The following is an 18,365-nucleotide window of genomic DNA, read 5'->3' on the forward strand; positions in this document are numbered from 1 at the left end:
GAGGAAAAGCTCCGGAGATCCCACAGGAAAAGGGGATCCAAACCCATCCCAGGGTTCTCTGAGGAGGAAAGACCCACCCTGTGCTGGGAAGGCGGCCGGAGATCCAGCCAGGGCTCTGAGCTGGTGGTCCATGAGCAGCTTCAGGATGGGGAGAAGCCCTACAAGTGCTTGGAGTGTGGGAAGTGCTTCAGCCAGAGCAACCGCCTGATCCGCCACCAGATGATCCACACTGGGGAATGGGCCTATGAGTGTGGGGAATGTGGGAAGGGCTTCAGCTGGAGCTCCCAACTCATCATCCACCAGCGCATCCACAGTGGGGAGAGGCCCTATGAGTGTTCTGAGCGTGGGATGAGGTTTCACAGCAGCTCAAATCTTGTCCTGCACCAGCGGATTCACACGGATGAGAGGCCCTTCCGCTGCCCTGACTGTGGGGAGGGCTTCAAGCAAAACTCCCACCTCATCACCCACTGGCACATCCACACTGGGGAGAGGCCCTACAAGTGTCCCCAGTGTGGGAAGAGCTTCTCAGACAGGTCTAACTTTGGCAGACACCAATGGAGGCACCGGTAAGGGAAGCCCTACAAGTGCCTCAAAATACAGGCAGAGCTTTGTGCACTGCTTCAGCTTCATTCGCCCATGGAGAATCCACATTGGGAAGAGACCTGGTGATCCATGTTCCCTGGGATCCATGCTGGGAAGACACCTGTACCTTTTCCTGCCCATGGCAATGTCATGATGTGGGATCAAGGAATGTGAGACTGTGATCATGGTCCATTATATTCAATCCCATCTCAGGTCATTGCCAGGGGCAGGAAAAGGACTCCCTCTCTCTCACCAGAGAAGGGTGTCCTTTCTTGGCAGGAGGAAATACGTGGCCAGGAAGAGTCAGTTGGTGGTATTTTAGTTTTCCCTGTGAATGGTTTGTCTTATCCTTTCTGTTACCAAAATTGTTTCTGTTCCTGTTTTTGCCTTATCTCGTTGCTGTTCTCAATAAATTGTTCTTTTCCCAGCCTGGGATCTTTGCCTTTTGTGCTTTCCATGGGAGGTGGGAGGGAAGCGAGCAGCAGCGCGGTTTCAGCAGGAGGAGGAAATTGGGGAATGCCATTCCTGAAGCCCAGCCCATGGAAACCGAGCATCCCAGCTGGTGCCAGGCCTGGTTGCCATGGCAGCAGCCTTGGGAGCGGGTCCCTGGCTGGGGGCTGCGGGAACCTCTTCCCTCTGGTGCCCAGGGACAGGAGTGGAGGGAGCGGCTGGAGCTGAGGCGGGCAGGTTTAGGCTGGATGTGAGGAAAAGGTTTTTCCCGCGAGGCTGCTGGGGCACTGAACAGGCTCCCCAGGGAAGGCTCCCAGCTCCAGGGCTGGCTGAGCTCCAGCAGCGTTTGGCCAGCGCTGCCAGGCCCAGGCTGGGATTGTTGGGGTGTCCTGTGCAGGGCCAGCAGTTGGACTGGAGGATCCCCATGGCTCCCTCCCAACTCAGCCAATTCTGTGGCTCTGGGATCCCATGAGCCTGGGGATGGGACTGCAAATGGTTGCCATGGCAACGGGCTCTGGCTCCAGGTCTGAGCTGGTGTCCATGGTAACCACCCCTGGCATGGGGTCTCCATGGAGCTGCTAAGGGACTGACCATAGCCACAGGGGCTGTGATGATTGTCATGGAAATAGAAAATGGCAAGAGCACCTGGTGATAGTTGCCATGGAAACAGATCATCACTACATGGGGCTGGTGATTGTTGCCTACTACAGATCAGATTTGTTACAGGCCCTCAGAGGAGCTCCATGGGGACATTCCAAGGTTCTCCAGGCTGTTCAAGAGCTGGAATGTCACAGGCAGAGACAGGGGCTCCACAGAGACCTCCCAGGGCTTTCTGGGGATGCTGAAGAGCCGTGTGGTCAGACGCAGTCCCAGCAATTCCATGGTGACATCCCAGGGGACCCTGGGCTGCAAAGGCACCGCTCTGTCACAGGCACTCCCGGGGGCTCCACGGTGACACCCCAGGAGTCCCCAGGCTGCCAAAAGCTGGGATATCACAGACACTCCCAAAGCTTCCTGTCATGGGCAGAGTGGGAGCTTCAGGCAAAAGCTTTATCTATTTGTTGGAGAAACTCCTGCTGTGTCATGAGGTGGAGAAATGACACCCAACAGCCACCAGGAATCCTCAAAACCCTCTAAGATGCCTAGACTTTTAAATTCCTTCTAAGAGAAGAGACTGGGGTGGCTGTCCACTCCAATCCCGGTACCAGACTTTGTTTATGTGTAAGAGACTGAACAGGTAGAATTGAACCATAATGCAATTTGTCCCACAGATTAACAATGGAATACCATCCATCTTTTTTGGTGCCCATTGCCAAAATTGATACTCTGCCTTAAACATTTCCTGTATCCAAGGGTATCTCCCAAAAAAAACCAGCTAGCTCGGGCTGGCCTTGGCCTCTGGTGGTCACCTCGCATCAGCCCCTGTGAGGCTCTGTTCCTTCCTATGGAAAAGCTCCAGCCTTCTTGTCCTGGGACCATTTAGAATTTGGCATCCCAAATTCCATAGATCTAAGAATTGGTCCAAGACAAAAGCAGCCAGGACAGAGGGGTTATGTTGGCCTTGTCCTCTTGTGATTTTCTTAGACTATAAGCAGTCTGTTTTCATTTGAAAACCCCTTGGAGAATGCCCAGAGATCTCCCAAGGTGGGGTTTTGAGGCCTCAGGCACATGACCACTCTATAGGGACAAAGGAGCTCTGTGCTCCATGGGGTGGAGACTGAGGACAGCGGAGGAGAGCCATGAGAGTGTTTAAGGAGCAGTTTCAGAGACTGTGGATCTTTTTGACATAGTGGAAAACAGCCAGAGAAAGAAAGAATTGATGCCAAGTGCAGCTGGGTAGGCCCAGAGTGGACACCAGGAGAAAGGAATTTGTGTCCCAGGACAGGGCTGTGGTGCAACACATCCCCCAGAAGGAGTCTGGAGCAGCCCAAGGCTTTGTGTGGCCAGGCAGAGTCAGGCAGGACGCAGAGCTGTCAGCAAAGGAAGGGGCCAGCGAGGTGGGGCAGCCAGGGGATGACAACAGCCTGCAGGGACAGAGGCGCAGGGCATGGACACCACAGGGCAGCCTGGGCTGGAGAGGGCACAGGGATGGGCAGCAGCTGCAAGGCCCTGCCAGAGGCAACTTGTGCAGCCCTTTGGCCATGGCTGCTGGCCCTGGGCCTGAGGCCAGCAGGGGACAAGTGACCCTGGCAGCCCTGGGGCCTCATTGCCTCCTTGTCCCTGCTCAGCAGCCTGGCAGGGGCCGCCCCATGGTGCTGCCCTTGGCATTGCACATCCCCACATGCCAGTGGCCCGGGAAGAGCCCTGAGCAATGAGGGAGGGACAGCATCTGCCTTGCCAGGGGCTGGGGCTCAGCCCTTGGCCCTTGCCATTCCTGAAACACATCCAGCTTTGCTCAGCACCACAGACACCTTTCCCTTGCTTGTCCCCAGCTGCCATCAGGGCCTCCAGTCTTCTGCTCTGCCTGGAACCTGGGGACGCTTTCTCACTCGTGTCTCTCATTTCAACTACAAGAAACTTCAGTGTTTCCATCTGACTTGGAGCTCTTGAGGAGTTCCTGGAGCACACTCTGAGGGACTGAGTGTGATGCCAAGAGCCCCAAAGGCCCGAGAGGGTGATGAAAGTGCTGGTGCTGTGTCTGTGCTGCTGAGCTGGGCCGGGCTCCTGGCCCAGAGGCAGCTCCTGGCAAGGGCAGCGCTGCAGAGAGACAGCTCTGGCCAGGAGCAGCTCCTGAGCACAGCCCAGCAGGGCTGGGGCCCTGCCAGGGCAGCTCAGGGACACAGAGAGCAGGCCCAGACAGAGCTGCCAGGGGCTCAGCACTGGCAGGGGCTGTGGGATGTGCCAGAGGGGGCTGTGTCCCAGCAGCACCTCTGTGGCTGTGTCCTGGAGCCCCAGAGCAGCTGTGATGTCAGAAAGGGGCTGTGTGACAGCTCCGAGTGGGTTGTGTGAGGTCACAGAGGGGGCTGTGACATGACAGAGTTTGTTGTGTGAGGTCACTGAGCAGCTAGAGCGTCATAGAGGGGATTCTGTGACATCAGAAAGAGGTGTGTGATGTCACAGTGTGGCTGTATGACATCACAGAGTGGGCTGGGTGATGTTACTTAGTGGGTTGTGACATCAGAGACATGACTATGACATCAGAGGTCGAATGTACATCATTACAGAAAGGATTCTGACATCACAGAGCAGGTTGTGACATGACAGAGCCACCACAGGGTGGATTGTGATATCACTGGTTGGTTGTGAGACATCACAGAACACGCTGTCAAGTCACATGGTGGTGATATGAAATCCTAGAGTGGGCAGTGACATCATAGAAAAGCCATGTGACATCTCAGGACAGGTTGTATGACATCACAGTGCTGACTGTGACATCACAGAATGAACTATGACATCAAATGTGGCTGTGTGACATCACAGAACGCTGTGTGAAATCACAAGGTGGTTTTGTGGCATATGGGAAGAGATGTGACATCACAAAATGGTGGTGTGACATCCCAGGGCAGGTTGTGTGACACCACTGAGTGGGCTGTGACATCCCAGGTGGCTGTGTGACATCTCGAGGTCACTGGGGAGGTCACTCTGCCCCAACCTCCCTCACAGTTCCCTCCAGAGAAGTCCAACGCTGCCCTTGCAGCAGCCTGTCTGCACAGAAACACTTCCATGGCTCTCTGCATTTCCCTTCCCTCACTCTTGCCTCACTCACACACCTCCCAACAACCCACTTGGTGCTTTCAGCTGCAAGGAGTTCAAAGCTTGTCTGTCCTTCAGCAGCTGCTCTAATTCTGCCTTCAGCCAACTCTGGGGTTGTGTTTATTGTAGAACTCCCTGTGTGTCTGAAACATTCCTTGTGTGGTTCTGCCTTGGGGAAGGGGAACCTCCTTGGTGGCACCTTGGGCTTGGCACACACTTGAGGAGGGTGTCTGTTTTCCATGGGGAAACTCAGCAGTTTTAGATTGCTAAAATCAAAGAAGGAAAACCCCTCTTTGCCTGAGTGCAGCCAGTTCTGTGAGCAAAGCAGGTCCCAGGGGAGTGAGGAGAGACAGGATGGGGCTGGGGAATGTGGAGCAAGGTTGTCCCCACTGGGTCAGACCTCAAGGCACAGCTTCTCTGACCTGGCCACACCTCCTTAGGAGAGACCCTGGATCAATATCCATCACTGAATGCTGCAATCACCTCTGCTCTAAAGAGAACACGAATGAAAGACACCCTTTGAAATAGGAATACATATTTCTTAGAAGATCTTTGAACTATTTCTTCATAACTACTGTAGGAAACTTTCCTAAGAACGGAACAAGACCAGAGGAAAATCAAGGCACAGCCATGGTTTGTTAGGATTTGCTTGATCCTAATGAGCCCCGTGGTGCATTTGGAGCTGAGCCCTTGAACCTCAGGGCCTGAGAGGAGATTGCACAAACCTTTCCAGGAGTCCAAGTCAGAGGAAACACCCAAAGTGTCTCCAGGCATTAATGGGTGCCACTGAGGTCCATCCCCAACACAGGCTCCTCATGGACTCCTTGGAGGAGAGAACTGGAGGCCAGGATTGCACAAAAACCTCCCAGAGACTCAGTGTGGGAAGGAGAATCCAAAGTAGCTGAAAAAGCCCTGAGTATCTCAAAGTATTGATGAGCCCCACTGAGTGTCAATGCAAAGCTCCCAAGGGACTCGTTAAAGCAGATAATTGGGGCCAGGATTGCACAAACTTCTCAGAGACTCAGGGTGGGAAGGAAAAAGGAAAGTGCCTTAAGAACCTGAAGTACCTTGAAGCATTAATGAGCCCTACTGAGTGTTGTTACTGACAAAGGCTCTCAAGGGACTAATTACAGCAGATAATTGGAGGCCAGGATTGCACAAAGCTCTCAGAGACTCCAAAGCAAAAGCCAAAGTCCATTGAAAAAGCTGCAGTCCCTGGGAGCATGAAGGAGCCCCCAGGGCCATTCCTGAGCAAGGCTCCCCAGGGACTCCTTCCAGCAGATCCCTGAGGCCACTGGCATGTGGGCTAGGGGGGATGCTGAGGGCAGGCCAAGGGGGTGACAGTGGCCAGCCTTGCTGGGGCTGTGCCAGGAGGCCCCAGGGCCTCAGGACAAGGTGTCTCCTCACAGCCCTTGCCGGCACAGCATTGGCTGCTGTGGCCCAGGGCACCAAGCCTTGGCTTCTCTTTGTCCCCAGCTGTCATCAGTGCCTCCAGTTCTCTGCTCTGCCTGGGGCCTGGGGACACTTTCTCAGTCACATCCCTCAGTGGGACCCATTAAAAGTGAAAGAAACTTTGGATTTGGATTCTGACTTGGAGTTCTTGAGAGCTTTCTTCCCCTCCCTGTCAGGGACTGATGTTCAGGGCCTCAGCACAAAGCCCAAGAGGCTCATTAAAGTCCTGCTGCTGTGTCTGTGCTGCTGAGCTGGGCCGGGCTCCTGGCACAGAGGCAGCTCCTGGAAACCAAGAAGAGCTTCAAAAGCACATTTCTCTTGCTGAGCAGCTCTTCTGCCAGCCCAGCAGGGCTGGGGCACTGCCTGCAGCCACCCTGGGCACAGCCCAGAGGCACAGAGAGCTTCAATCAGTCAGGGCTGGGAAGGTGCTGAGAAGTGCCTGGGGCAGAATCCCTGCCAGCCCTTGGCACAGGAAGCCTCTGGCTGCAGGACAATGCAGCTGCAGCTCCTGGAGGCATCTCCTAAAGCTGGAATATGCCAGTGCCTACAGACTCTGTGAGTACATTCTCTGCCTGTCCCTTGTGCAGAGCAGCCAGGGGTGCCCAGGGCTGTCCTGCAGAGCAGGGTCCTGCAGCCCAGGGCGCTGTGCTGGGGCAGGGACTCTGCTGCCTGCCAGGGACAGCTCTCAGCCGGCCCGGGGAGCTGCTCCCAGCGCTGGGGAGAAGCTGTGGGGGGAAGGAGCCACCCTGAGCAGGGCAGGGGCTGCTGCTGAGAGGGGCTGTGTGGGGCAGGGCTGCTCCCAGCTCCAGTCCTGCCTGGGCACAGCTCCAGAGGACACTTCCCAAAAGAAGGTGAGACTGGAATTGCTGTAAAGATCAGGAGCTTTCCTGAGACTGTTTTCAATGTCTTGCTTTAAGCAGGGTGGGAAAGTTGAGATGATAGCAAAAAGATTTTTGCTTTTTATATATGTTTAATGTATTTTTAGATCTGTAAACTATTATTATATAGTTATAAAATGATAATCCTTAATTAACTCTATTAAACTACTATTATATACTTATATAACTATTATCTTTAATTAATTCTGGTATGTTTCCTAACCTTTCTCTTAAATTTTAGAACTATAATCTCATGTTCTAAGTCGATTTCTGAAATACTGTATAGTCTTATCATCAGGGAGTGGAGCTACAAGAAGAACATTTTGTTTTTTAACCAGAATATGAACAGTCATAACAGAAAGTGGGGCAAAGAAACCCTTCGACCTACTCCAGTGGGTTGACCCTGGGGTGTGTAACTGGGGCAGCTGAATCTCCTATTGAATGTTTCTGTTAAATATCCTAATTAATCAATCTTAAGAAATTGTTGAAATAAGGGGCCGGGTGTGCCTCAACCCCACTGGGACACCTGGAAGTTTCCAATAAAGGTGTGGTTTTTACTTTACTGTTCTAACACTGTTGCAAAGGTTTGGGGTTTTTTTCTCTTTTGATTATAGACAACAGGGGGATGAGAGAAGCAGAAGAGGAATTGTAATCCCAGAATCACAGAATATTCTGAGTTGAAAGTGACACACCAGGAACAGCAAAGTAATGTTTGAACATGTACAGAGATGACAGAACTGTAAGTTTGGGTGCTCAGTCTCTCTGCTGGGAGGCTCCTAAACAGCCTAAATGCACTGCTCTGATATTGTCATTGGTATCTGGGGCTCTCAGGGAGGCTCTGGCATCTGCAGCAGCTGAGTCAGGCCCTGCCCTTGGGATTGCTGCCAGGCAGGTGTGTCCATGGGAATGGGGTGTCCCAGCTTCCCTGTGACCTGTGGGGCTGTGGGCAAAGCAGTCCATGGCAAAGGGGAATGAGCTGAGCCCCCTCCCTGAGATCCCATCATGGGCACACCTGGGGATCTCCTTGCTGTGTCCTTCCAAGCTCTGAGCTGCCCTCCTGGCTGCAAATCTGTGCCAGAGCCTCTCAGAGTTCCCTGAATGTCACACAGGGAAGGGCAGAGATGCCACAGCTGAGGAAATGCTGTTGGCTCTGCCAAGGGAGCCATGAGTGTCCTTGGCAGAGGGGGGTGCTGAGCCCTTGCCCAGAGACCTTTAGAGAGGGTGAGACATTCAGGGATCCCTCTGCTCTGGGCAGGGCCTGGTTTATGCCAGGGTGACACAGGAGTGTGACTGTGCTCTGATTCCAGCCAAAGGTGCAAACCCAGGGGAGTTGGGAACAAGCCCATCCAGCCCCTCACCTTCCCTAAGCCACAGGGAATCCTTTGCCTCTCACATCTCTCAGTGGGAAATTCTGAGTGCAGCAGAAATGCTGGGGATTTCTGACCTCAGAGAACCAGGAATGATTTGTGCGTAGGAAAACAATTTGTAAAACCAACTCCTGCTATACTTTAGAAGTGTGTGCAGATGGCAACAAACCTTCCTGCATTAGGAGTGATTCCTCAGACAAATCCTGAATTTCCAGCCTTGTCCCTCTCCTGCATGGCCACAAACCCAGGGCAGCAGGGCAGGGATGGCTCCTGGAGAGCCCCCAGGCACGGGCCTGTCTGTTCTTGGCACACTCAGACAGCACAGCTGGAGCTCAGGCAGGGACCTGGGTGAAGTTTTCCCAGAGCAGGAACAAGGCTGGGTGAGTCCCAGCCTCTCCTGATTTGTCACTGCTCTTTTTCTTCATGAACAGGTCTCCACGTTCAACCACAGCAAATGTCCAACAGCAGCTCCATCAGCCACTTCCTCCTGCTGGCATTGGCAGACACGCGGCAGCTGCAGCTCCTGCACTTCTGCCTCTTCCTGGGCATCTCCCTGGCTGCCCTCCTGGGCAACGGCCTCATCATCAGCGCCGTAGCCTGCAGCCACCACCTGCACAGCCCCATGTTCTTCTTCCTGCTCAACCTGGCCCTCACTGACCTGGGCTCCATCTGCACCACTGTGCCCAAAGCCATGCACAATTCCCTCTGGGACACCAGACACATCTCCTACACAGGATGTGCTGCACAGCTCTTTTTCTTTCTCTTCTTCCTCGGAGCAGAGTTTTCCCTCCTGACCATCATGTGCTACGACCGCTACGTGTCCATCTGCAAACCCCTGCACTACGGGACCCTCCTGGGCAGCAGAGCTTGTGCCCACATGGCAGCAGCTGCCTGGGCCAGTGCCTTTCTCTATTCACTGCTGCACACGGCCAATACATTTTCCCTGCCCCTGTGCCATGGCAATGCCCTGGGCCAGTTCTTCTGTGAAATCCCACAGATCCTTAAGCTCTCCTGCTCCAATTCCTACACTAGAGAATTTGGGCTCATTGCAGTCAGTGCCTGTTTGCTGCTTGGCTGTTCTGTGTTCATGATTTTCTCCTATGTGCAGATCTTCAGGGCTGTGCTGAGGATCCCCTCTGAGCAGGGATGGCACAAAGCCTTTTCCACCTGCCTCCCCCACCTGGCCGTGCTCTCCCTGGTTATCAGCACTGCAGCATTTGCCTACCTGAAGCCCCCCTCCATCTCCTCCCCATCCCTGGATCTGGCAGTGTCAGTTCTGTACTCAGTGGTGCCTCCAGTCCTGAACCCCCTCATCTACAGCCTGAGGAACCAGGAGCTCAAAGCTGCAGTGTGGACACTGATGACTGGATCATTTCAGAAACATTAAACTGCTGGCCAATTCCTGTAAATATCTTGTAATAAAACTTATCTTTGATACTTCTTGGTGGTTTCATTTAGGAGGTTCATTTACTTAGTTTTGTGTTTTAAAATTGTCTTCAATAAAATGTCATTGTTTTGTGCCATTTCTCATTTTGTTTCGCTCCACCTTCCCTGAGGCTACAGACTGTGTCTATGAGGGGCTGTGCTCTTGGTGGCTTTAAATGAACTAAAGGACCTCCCAGCAAAGTTTTCTCCAGAGATGCCCCTTTTGTTCCCTTCTCTGGAGCTGCAGCAGCAGTGTCTGTGTGCAGAGCTGGGGGCAGATCAGTGCTGGCACAGCAGCTGTGGCCAGGAGCAGCAGCACTTGGTGTTGCCAGTGCTGCTCCCGTGCCACTGCCCCGCTGCCCTCCTGGCCCTGGTGTTGCTGCAGGGCCTGAGTGCTCTCGGGGCCGGGCACAGCCCTGGGGGTGGCAGTGCCGGGGCTGCAGCAGGGACAGGCCATGGGCACTGCTGGGGCAGCGCTGACGCCTCAGGGCAGGGCCTGGGGGCTCCAGGCTCCTTGCCCAGGCTCTCTCAAGAACACGGCCAGGCCAAAGCTCAGCACAGAAAACCCCCGTGAGCAGCCCCAGGCTGGCCGTGGGCAGGCTGGGGGCAAACAGCATGGCTGGGGCTCTGCAAGGTCCCTGGGGGAGACGGGAAGGAGCAGCAGAGCAGGGGCTGATCCATCCCCACTGCGCTGGACACCCCAGGGCAGCGTCCCAGAGCGTCCTCATGGAGCTGCCAACAACATCCCCCCTGTGCAGCCCTGGCCTCTCCCCCAGCTCAGAGAGGTGCTGCATCCTTGCAGGCACATGTCATGAATAAAATCTCTCAAGAAATCCACCCCGGTTAAAATATTGTGTTTAGTTATGTACAGTTAATGTTCTTATTCCATTTGTAAACCTTGTACCCCTTGTTTACTCGGATAGTTATTAGTAATGTTAATTACTTAGCAGTTTCTGAAGTGTTTTAAAGGTTCTTATGAGACATTCCTGTACCCTTTCCCCTTACTTCCCTGCTACCTTGTAACAGAGCTGCTCCCATGGGGGCTAAATCCAACTAACAAAAGCAACCCATTAGAAAGGTGTGCCACAGGACCAGGCAACTCCCATGGTCTCTGTGCCACACTAGAACAAAGAAACTCCCAGGAAGCTGTGTAACTGAGTAATATGCAAACTAAGGCATGCAGGACACCAAAACAACGAGCTAACAGAGGAATAAAAGGACAAGGAAACATATTTGAGCAAGCTATGATGCAAGATCATCTCCCTGCATCACCTAAACCTGCTTAGAAACCATCTTCCTGCATCACCATGACCTAAAGAGGACTGGAAAGGACTGACAGCCCTAGACAGCAAACCAGGACGACAAGTCCCTGGCTACTCTCATGAGGATGGAAGCCCCAGCTCTGCAGTGTGTGCTGCAAAGCTGAATTGTGTCTCCTGTTTGGAGCTGACAGTGTGGGAATGGCCGTGATGCAAACAACCCCTTGGGCCCCCCCACCCCAAGAGCTGAATCCTAACAAAGGCATCAAACAGGAGTCTTGTCTCCTGGCCAATTTCTTTCAATTACCGTGTGCCGCACGGGCCGTGGCCGAGGGGGCCTGGACCCACCCGGAGCTCCTCCCAGAGCCCAGCGGACTCCAGCTCAGCGGGGGCCGGCAGCGGGGCACGGCTTAGGCTCGGCAAGGTGTGAGCAGCCGTGGTCCGGCCCAGCCTCAGCCGGGGTCCCGCAGCCTCCCGTCCCCACCCGGTCACTGCTGGGGCCAGCCCGGCCCCGCCAGGCCGAGCCTGTGCGATTCAGCCCTTCTGGGACACAGGGCCAGAAAGACTTCAGCCCTGAAGCAGCAGGCTTTGAGTTCAAGCCTTGGGAAGCACTTGCCAAAGGCTTGATGGCAATTCATACATTCATCAAGTCACCCCACTGAAAGTTATGTTTCTGGAATCTTCCTGTATCTCTCCCCTGATTGGTTGCAATTTGTCGCAGTATTTTGCATCTTTCTAACCCCAGTCTGTGTCTGGACCCATGCCCTCAGACTGCGCCCTCACACCTCCCCTAGATATTGTTGTGTCTGCCCCTAGGCCTGGTCTTTGCACTTTGCTCCTGTGCTGCGCAGGCTTTATGGGCCTCATCCCTACTTGATTTTCCTATTCCAGTTGGTTCTGGGGACTCCAGTGAACCCGCTCCTTTAATTTCCTCCTCGGTTGCCCGGGTGTCAGGGGACCCTGAAGCTTTAAGGATTGTTGCGGCCACTGTCAGCACGACTGCAAGGGCCGCAGTGCAGCGGGGCCCGGCCCGACCGGCAGCCGGGTACCTCCTCAAAGGTGGAAGCAAGAGAGAGATTTCCCTGGCTTGCCTGTCTGCAAAATGTCAATCTCACAGAGGTGGATGCAGCTTTTTAAATGCTTTAATAGGTAGTCAGTTCCCACAGCTAGCCAGCTCTTGGATTTTGCTTGGCACAGGGGCAGCTCTCGCTTAGCAGCTCCTCTCAGTAAAATCATTTCCATGGGGGGCTTCTTCCCTGCTCACCAAATAGCAATTCATGCAAAAGCAGCACAAACTGTTCTTCCTGTCCTCCTATCTTTGCCAGAGAGTGCCTTTCAAAGGGATAATAATTGGGAGCGAGGGGGTTTACATTTTCCATTGCAAAGGAGCCTCCTGCCTCCCTTAGCAGGCCCCTGTCTTTCAAACGAAGACACACACGGTCTCCTTTTGCACCTTCACTTGGCCCCAGCCACTCCTGATCATTTGAAGGAGCGGCTCAGAAGAAGGGGCTGCAATCCCCCAAGGCCTGGGCTGCTCCAGGCCGCTCCTGGTGCCTTGGGCTGTTGAAGGGGTGCCGGGGTGGCCTTTGTGACACAGGCACAGGGTGCTGGGGTGGCCTTTGTGACACAGGCACGGGGTGCTGGGGTGGCCTTTGTGACACAGGCACGGGGTGCCGGGGTGGCCTTTGTGACACAGGTACGGGGTGCCGGGGGCCGTGGTGACGCGGGACCTTGCGGTGCCCAAAGTCCATTGTGACATGGCAGAGCCCCGCCCCGGCTGGGGGGTATATAAAGGGCTTGTGGGGCCTGGGTCAGTCCCAGGACAGTGGCTGTGTCCAGGTACCTGTGTGTGCCAGAGGACTGCAGGCACGGAGGAGGAGAAGGCAAAGCCCAAGTCCCAGCCCCCCAGGCCCTGGCCCGGCTCACAGAGAGCCCAGGCCTTGAGGGAGCAGCAGGAGGAGGCTGAGAGGGCAAGCAGAGGGAGGAGAGGAGCCGTGGAGTCCTGTGCTGAGGAAGAGCCAGAGCTCTGCTGAGGAGAAATGAACCAGTTCCAGCAAGGGACTCCAGGGGAAGCCTGCACTGAGCCACAGCTGTCCCCAGGAGAAGCCCAGAGCTGCCAGGAGCTCTCTGAGTGGGATGAAGGCCTTGAGCAAGAGCTGGTCCAAGTATGGGGGAGCTACTGGCATTTGCGGGACTGGGATGAGGGCAGGGAGCAAGAGCCCTCCCCAGCTGTCTCCGAGTGGGACGAGTGCAGGGAGCAGGAGCCGTGGCAGGCGGACAGCGATCACTGTCAGGAATTCTCAGATTGGGAAGAATCTCCTGAGCAGCGGCTGTCCCCAGTAGAAGGCACGAGCCGCCGGGCACTCTTGGACTGGGAAGCTTGCCGCAAGCAAGAGCTGTGCCAGGATGGCCAGGAGGTGACTGGAGGCAAAGCAAAGAGAAAATCCTCCAGGTCCAGCTGGGATGATGACACTGATGGAGAGCTGGCTCAGGACAGCAGGGAATACTGCGACATCCTGTGCAGCCAGCTCAAGGCCTGGCAGCGGTAGGACGATGACTGGGATGAGGTGAGCGTCCTGGAGCTGCACGAGGAAGGAGAAGAGGCCAGGCAGCAGAGACTGGCAGATTTAGCCCGAGAGGGAATCCTGCTGCTTGTCCCTCGAGAAGCTTGGGTGGAGTGCCAGGAGCCCGAGCTGTGCCCACAAGAGCAACTCTGTGCCGGGCCTGGCCCTCTGGCAGCCCAAGCCACGGTGGAAGATGTCTCTTCTCCTGGGCAGCCGCTTCCCCACAGGAAAGGCCGCTCGCTCTTGAGGCGGGCACTGCAGGCGCTGCGGGCTCTTCAGGGGCTGCAGGGGCTGTTCCGCTGCCCCTGCCTGGCGGCACAGACACAGGATCAGCGCCCGCTGCCAGCAGCACCAGGCTGCAGATGGCGGCTGCCCCGCGGCCTGCCCGGCGCCCCGAGGGAGCCGCACGGGCTGCCCCGGCCTGCGCTGGCCCTGCGGGCCGAGTCAGCCCCGGCCGCTCTGCGGCACCCCCGGGGCAGCTCCCCGAGGGCACACGGCAGCCCAAAGCGGCACCCAAAGGGGGACCCTCGCTGCTGGGGCTCAGCGCCGCATCCCGGCCCATCGTCCGGCCAGGAAGGCACCTGGAAAGTCATCGGCTCCCAGCGGCAGCCTGGCACCGCCAGTGGCACCCCTGCACCGGGTCCCCGAGGGCCACAGCCACACGGCTCTTGGCCCTTTGCAGGGACACTGGCTCCAGCTCCTCCCTGCTGGACTCCAAGGCCATTTCTTCTCCTCCGGAAAGGACTCCATGCTGATCCTGGGGCACTTTGGCCATGAGGAATGGACACAGACAGGAGGTGTTGCTCCCAGGACACGACGGCGGCCTGCTGGACTGCAACACACACAATTCTAACAAAAGAAAAGAAAGTTGTGTTTAGGAAGTAGTAGTAGAAAAGAAAAAAACCCCAACCCCCCCCCCCCCCACTGAAACCTGCATAAGACCCTCCAGAAACCAAAAAATGATAAAGAATAAGAATAGGAATATTAGGAAGAAGAGGTAGAAGCTGAAGTAGATGAAGACGTAGTAGTACTTAAAACATGGAAAATTAAGAATAAGAATAAAATGTTGGAGTCTGGAATACAGAATGTGTGCCCTTGTTTTTGATACTCAGTTATAAGATCCCGGTATAGGTTCCCCCAGGCAGGGCAGGTCCCTGGGTGCTGCCCCTGTCCCAGATAGTTTTCAGATAGGAAAAACTATCAGAAGTAAGGTTTTAGAAGACAAAATGTCTTCCCTGCTGACAGCACCGTAAGGAATAGCTGCAGGGCAGAGTTTTAAAAACAGAGGTTGTCTTGACCTCTCTACAGCCTTGCATGGTGCTCAGCATGATAGATCAGGGGAAAAAATATTATTGTGGTGTGGTAGCAGCTTCAGGGAGACAAAGAGTTACACTGTCCCACCCCAAACCCCTTGAGAAGGGCAGCCCAGGAGTTCTGACTGGGTTTGAGTCCCTGAGGGGCTCTCCCTTGCTGTGCTTCTACTGGTCCCTGACCCTGAACTCCACCCTCAAAGGTGGAAACCCTCGGGGGTTCTGTCCCTCAAAAACCCCTGCTGTGCCTCTGTTCGGGGCTCTCTGTTCTGGACCTGACTTTGTTCCCATGCTGAATAAATGGTTTCGTGAACCGGGAGCCCGTCTCGGTTGGTGTTTGATGCTGGTCCCCAGAATCCTGCTGCTTCCCTGGATGAGATCCTGAGGTTGCTGACTGCAACATATGGTGAGAGAATGCGTGGCATCCCGTGAAGCAAGAGAACAGCAGGACCCGGCTCCATGGACACCTCGTAAGTCACCGGCTGATGGCCTGAGAGCCAGCGAGACCCTGCCTAAGAAATGAGGACTCGAGAGTACCTGGCAGGAAGGCTGGGTTGGGAGTGCCTCGGGCATGGGGACGAAAAGGGCTTACGGAGGTGTGGGAGCTGAGACCAGACACTGGGACACCTTACATCACCCAACGAGACGTATCATGGACGATATTAACATTATGAACTATTATATTAACATTATGGACGATTATATTAACATTATGGACGATTATGGACGGTATGGCTCTTCTGGTGGACTGTTTTTGACTTCTGTGAAGTTCCTTTTTTTTTTTTTTTGGTGTATACCTCCCTGTACCTTCCCCTTTCCTCTGTTCCTAAGGGCAGGACAAAGGGTGAAAAAAGCCAAAATGGCTTGGGGCTGCTGCCAACTCCCCGTCACCCCGGTGTCTTTCTGCCATCCTTTTAGCGTTCAGGAACACACATAATCACGAATGATTATATGAAGGTACTTTATTGAAGAGCTCTGGGTATCAGGGTTACACATACCCAAATCTGACCCAATTTGGTTTTGAGTTGAACATATTTTATACTCTATCGTTATGCAACTTACATATTAATTATTAAACTTACATTGTTCTATTGTAAGCATTGTTTTTACCCAAGCATGGATTTCTTGTGATCCCCCCCTTAGCCCCCCAACATTGTTCCTCATGTTCTCTAAACAATAATTATATCTAATCACATCTAATAATTGTATCATTTATAATCTACTAATTACACAGGTGCAGTTTGACCTGATCTTTAACAAGCACAAGGCCTAACATTTCTCAGGGCCTACTTTTCCCAGGGCTTACCAAACCTAACTTTCTTTCTAAGTCCCCAAATTTTCTAAGATTTTAGAACCTTTTACTATCATTCCCCCCTTTGAAAGCATTTTCACTTCACCATAAGTGCAAATATTATCACTCAATACAGTCCTTTGTTTCTGAGTTTATACTTGGTGTTCTTCGAATCCTTGATTGATGTAAAGGTTATCCTGGATGCTGTCACGAACTGGAGAACCAGAAGATGGTGAGTGTGGATCTCATGTCAGTGCCTTTATTATTTTCTGGTTCTAGGACATTTTCTTCTGTATTTCTCCTTTAAGATGCTGTAAACTAACCAAATTGCTAAGAATACTATTATTAAGATTATCACACTCTCAATGATAGATTTAATCCATGAACTCACATTCCACCCTAACCCTTTGAAGATTTTGCCTAACCAATTTATATTTAAATCATTTTGCTCTTCCTATGCTTCATGCTCTATTTGTTGCAACTAATTGATGTCATATTCTACATCTGCAGTCACATTTGGGATGTGGATGCAGCAACGATCAATCTGTCCCCTTAAAAAAACTCATACACTCCATGCTCTTTCAAGAGTAATAAATTGTAATTGTATGTTTAGTTCCTTAAATCTTTCCCAGGCGACTCTTGCTAGTCTATCTACCTGACCTGTTGTAAGAGACCGTCCAAGATTCCCTCATCTGTCTCACAACCGTCTCAAGGACAGAGACTGAGACCCTGAATATCACAAGAGACTTGGTTTGGGGGTTTGGGCCTAGCTGAGATGGATGTTTGCCAAGTGATTGTTTGCAGGTGGTTGCACGGTACACTGCTCTCGTTCCTGCTGGTGAGCAGAGGCTTGGTAACCTGCACAACGGGTTTTCCACGACTCATGGCTCTCATTCCTGCTGGTGAGCAGAGGCTTGTGCCTGGTACCCTGTGCAATGGGTTTTCCACAACACCTTGTCCTTGTTCCTGCTGGTGAGCAAAGACTTGCAAGACATGGATCGCTCTGTACCCTACACCTGCTCCCTGCGCAATGGAATTCATCACAATGATCATCAATCTCATCTGTTTTTGGCCCTGCGCCCCTCGCTTTGCAAAAGACTATAAAATTATACCCCAAACTTACCTTCCTTTGAGATCTCCCCAACGGACAGAAGAGTCTGCGTCGTTGGACGGCTGAGTGGACTTCGACGTTGGTAGCTATAATCCCCTTACTCTCTGTTCCTTATGCTCTGCTTTCTCTTCTTTTAGCTCTATTGCATATTAGTGCTGATGAGCACTCAATAAAGTGTGTTTTGCTGTTTAAGTCCTTGGTTTGCTGATAATCTTTTGTACTGTAAGACTGACTAAAAGAACCACATCACGAATCCCACCTTGCGGATTGTGACACCCCCATGTTCCCCTCTCTGTGACACTACAGCTGTGACAGCCCCAGTGTTCCCCTGTCTGTGACAGCACAGCAGTGACAGCCCCAATTTCCTCCTCTCTGTGCCATCTCTCGTGGTTTTAAAGCATTAGTTAAAAAAATCACTGGAAAACTTGTTAATTTCTTGCTGCGAGATGTGGATTATGAGAAGGGCAAAAGAAGCTTAAAACTTAAAAGGAATAGAGTAAGTTCATTAAGCAAACTACAAGGAGAAGAAACCAGAATAAATCTTCCCGAAACCCTTTTTCCCCACCACCCAACCATTCCTGTCTTTAATTGACAACATAGAGAAAAAAACCCTGGTGGTTAAAACAGTCCTAATTTTTCTATAGTCTTTTCACCAGTCTTTGTCGAGAAAAAGAAATTCTCTTTTGGCAATCTAGGGAGTATTTCACAAGGAAATCATCTTCTCATAGTTCCCTATTTCTCTGATGCCAGTGGCCCAGAAAACTCTGCCATCAGTCCTTTCCCCCCATTTCACACCACTCTGAGCTGTGTTCTTGGGCCATGATTCAAGGGGTGTCATTTGAAGGATGAGATCTTCAAAGGCAAAAGCTCTCTTCATTTGTCTCTGTGATCATCTCTGGAAACAGAAATTTTTGCTTTGACTCTTAAGAGCCACAAATCTTCAACAACTCTCGCTTCTCCTTTTCTCTTCCAGCATCTCCTAG

General features: G+C 52.9%; 2 protein-coding genes across 2 annotated transcripts in view; both read left to right on the top strand.

The window, feature by feature from the left end:
• The window catches only part of LOC147647258 (uncharacterized), a 387,407-nt gene that overhangs the window by 106,019 nt on the left and 263,023 nt on the right, over positions 1-18,365 (top strand). The window contains exons 4-5 of the mRNA XM_086872454.1: positions 366-500; positions 586-610. Of these exons, the coding sequence (XP_086728580.1) occupies positions 366-500; positions 586-610 (160 nt within the window). The remainder of the gene's footprint in view (positions 1-365; positions 501-585; positions 611-18,365) is intronic.
• On the top strand, positions 8,877-9,809 carry LOC147647262 (olfactory receptor 14J1-like). Its single transcript, XM_086872601.1, has one exon. It carries the CDS (start codon positions 8,877-8,879, stop codon positions 9,807-9,809), a length of 933 nt encoding a protein of 310 aa, XP_086728727.1.

Source organism: Cyanistes caeruleus, unplaced genomic scaffold (assembly GCF_971803275.1).
Source record: "Cyanistes caeruleus unplaced genomic scaffold, bCyaCae1.hap1.1 HAP1_SCAFFOLD_65, whole genome shotgun sequence".
Taxonomy (NCBI): domain Eukaryota; kingdom Metazoa; phylum Chordata; class Aves; order Passeriformes; family Paridae; genus Cyanistes; species Cyanistes caeruleus.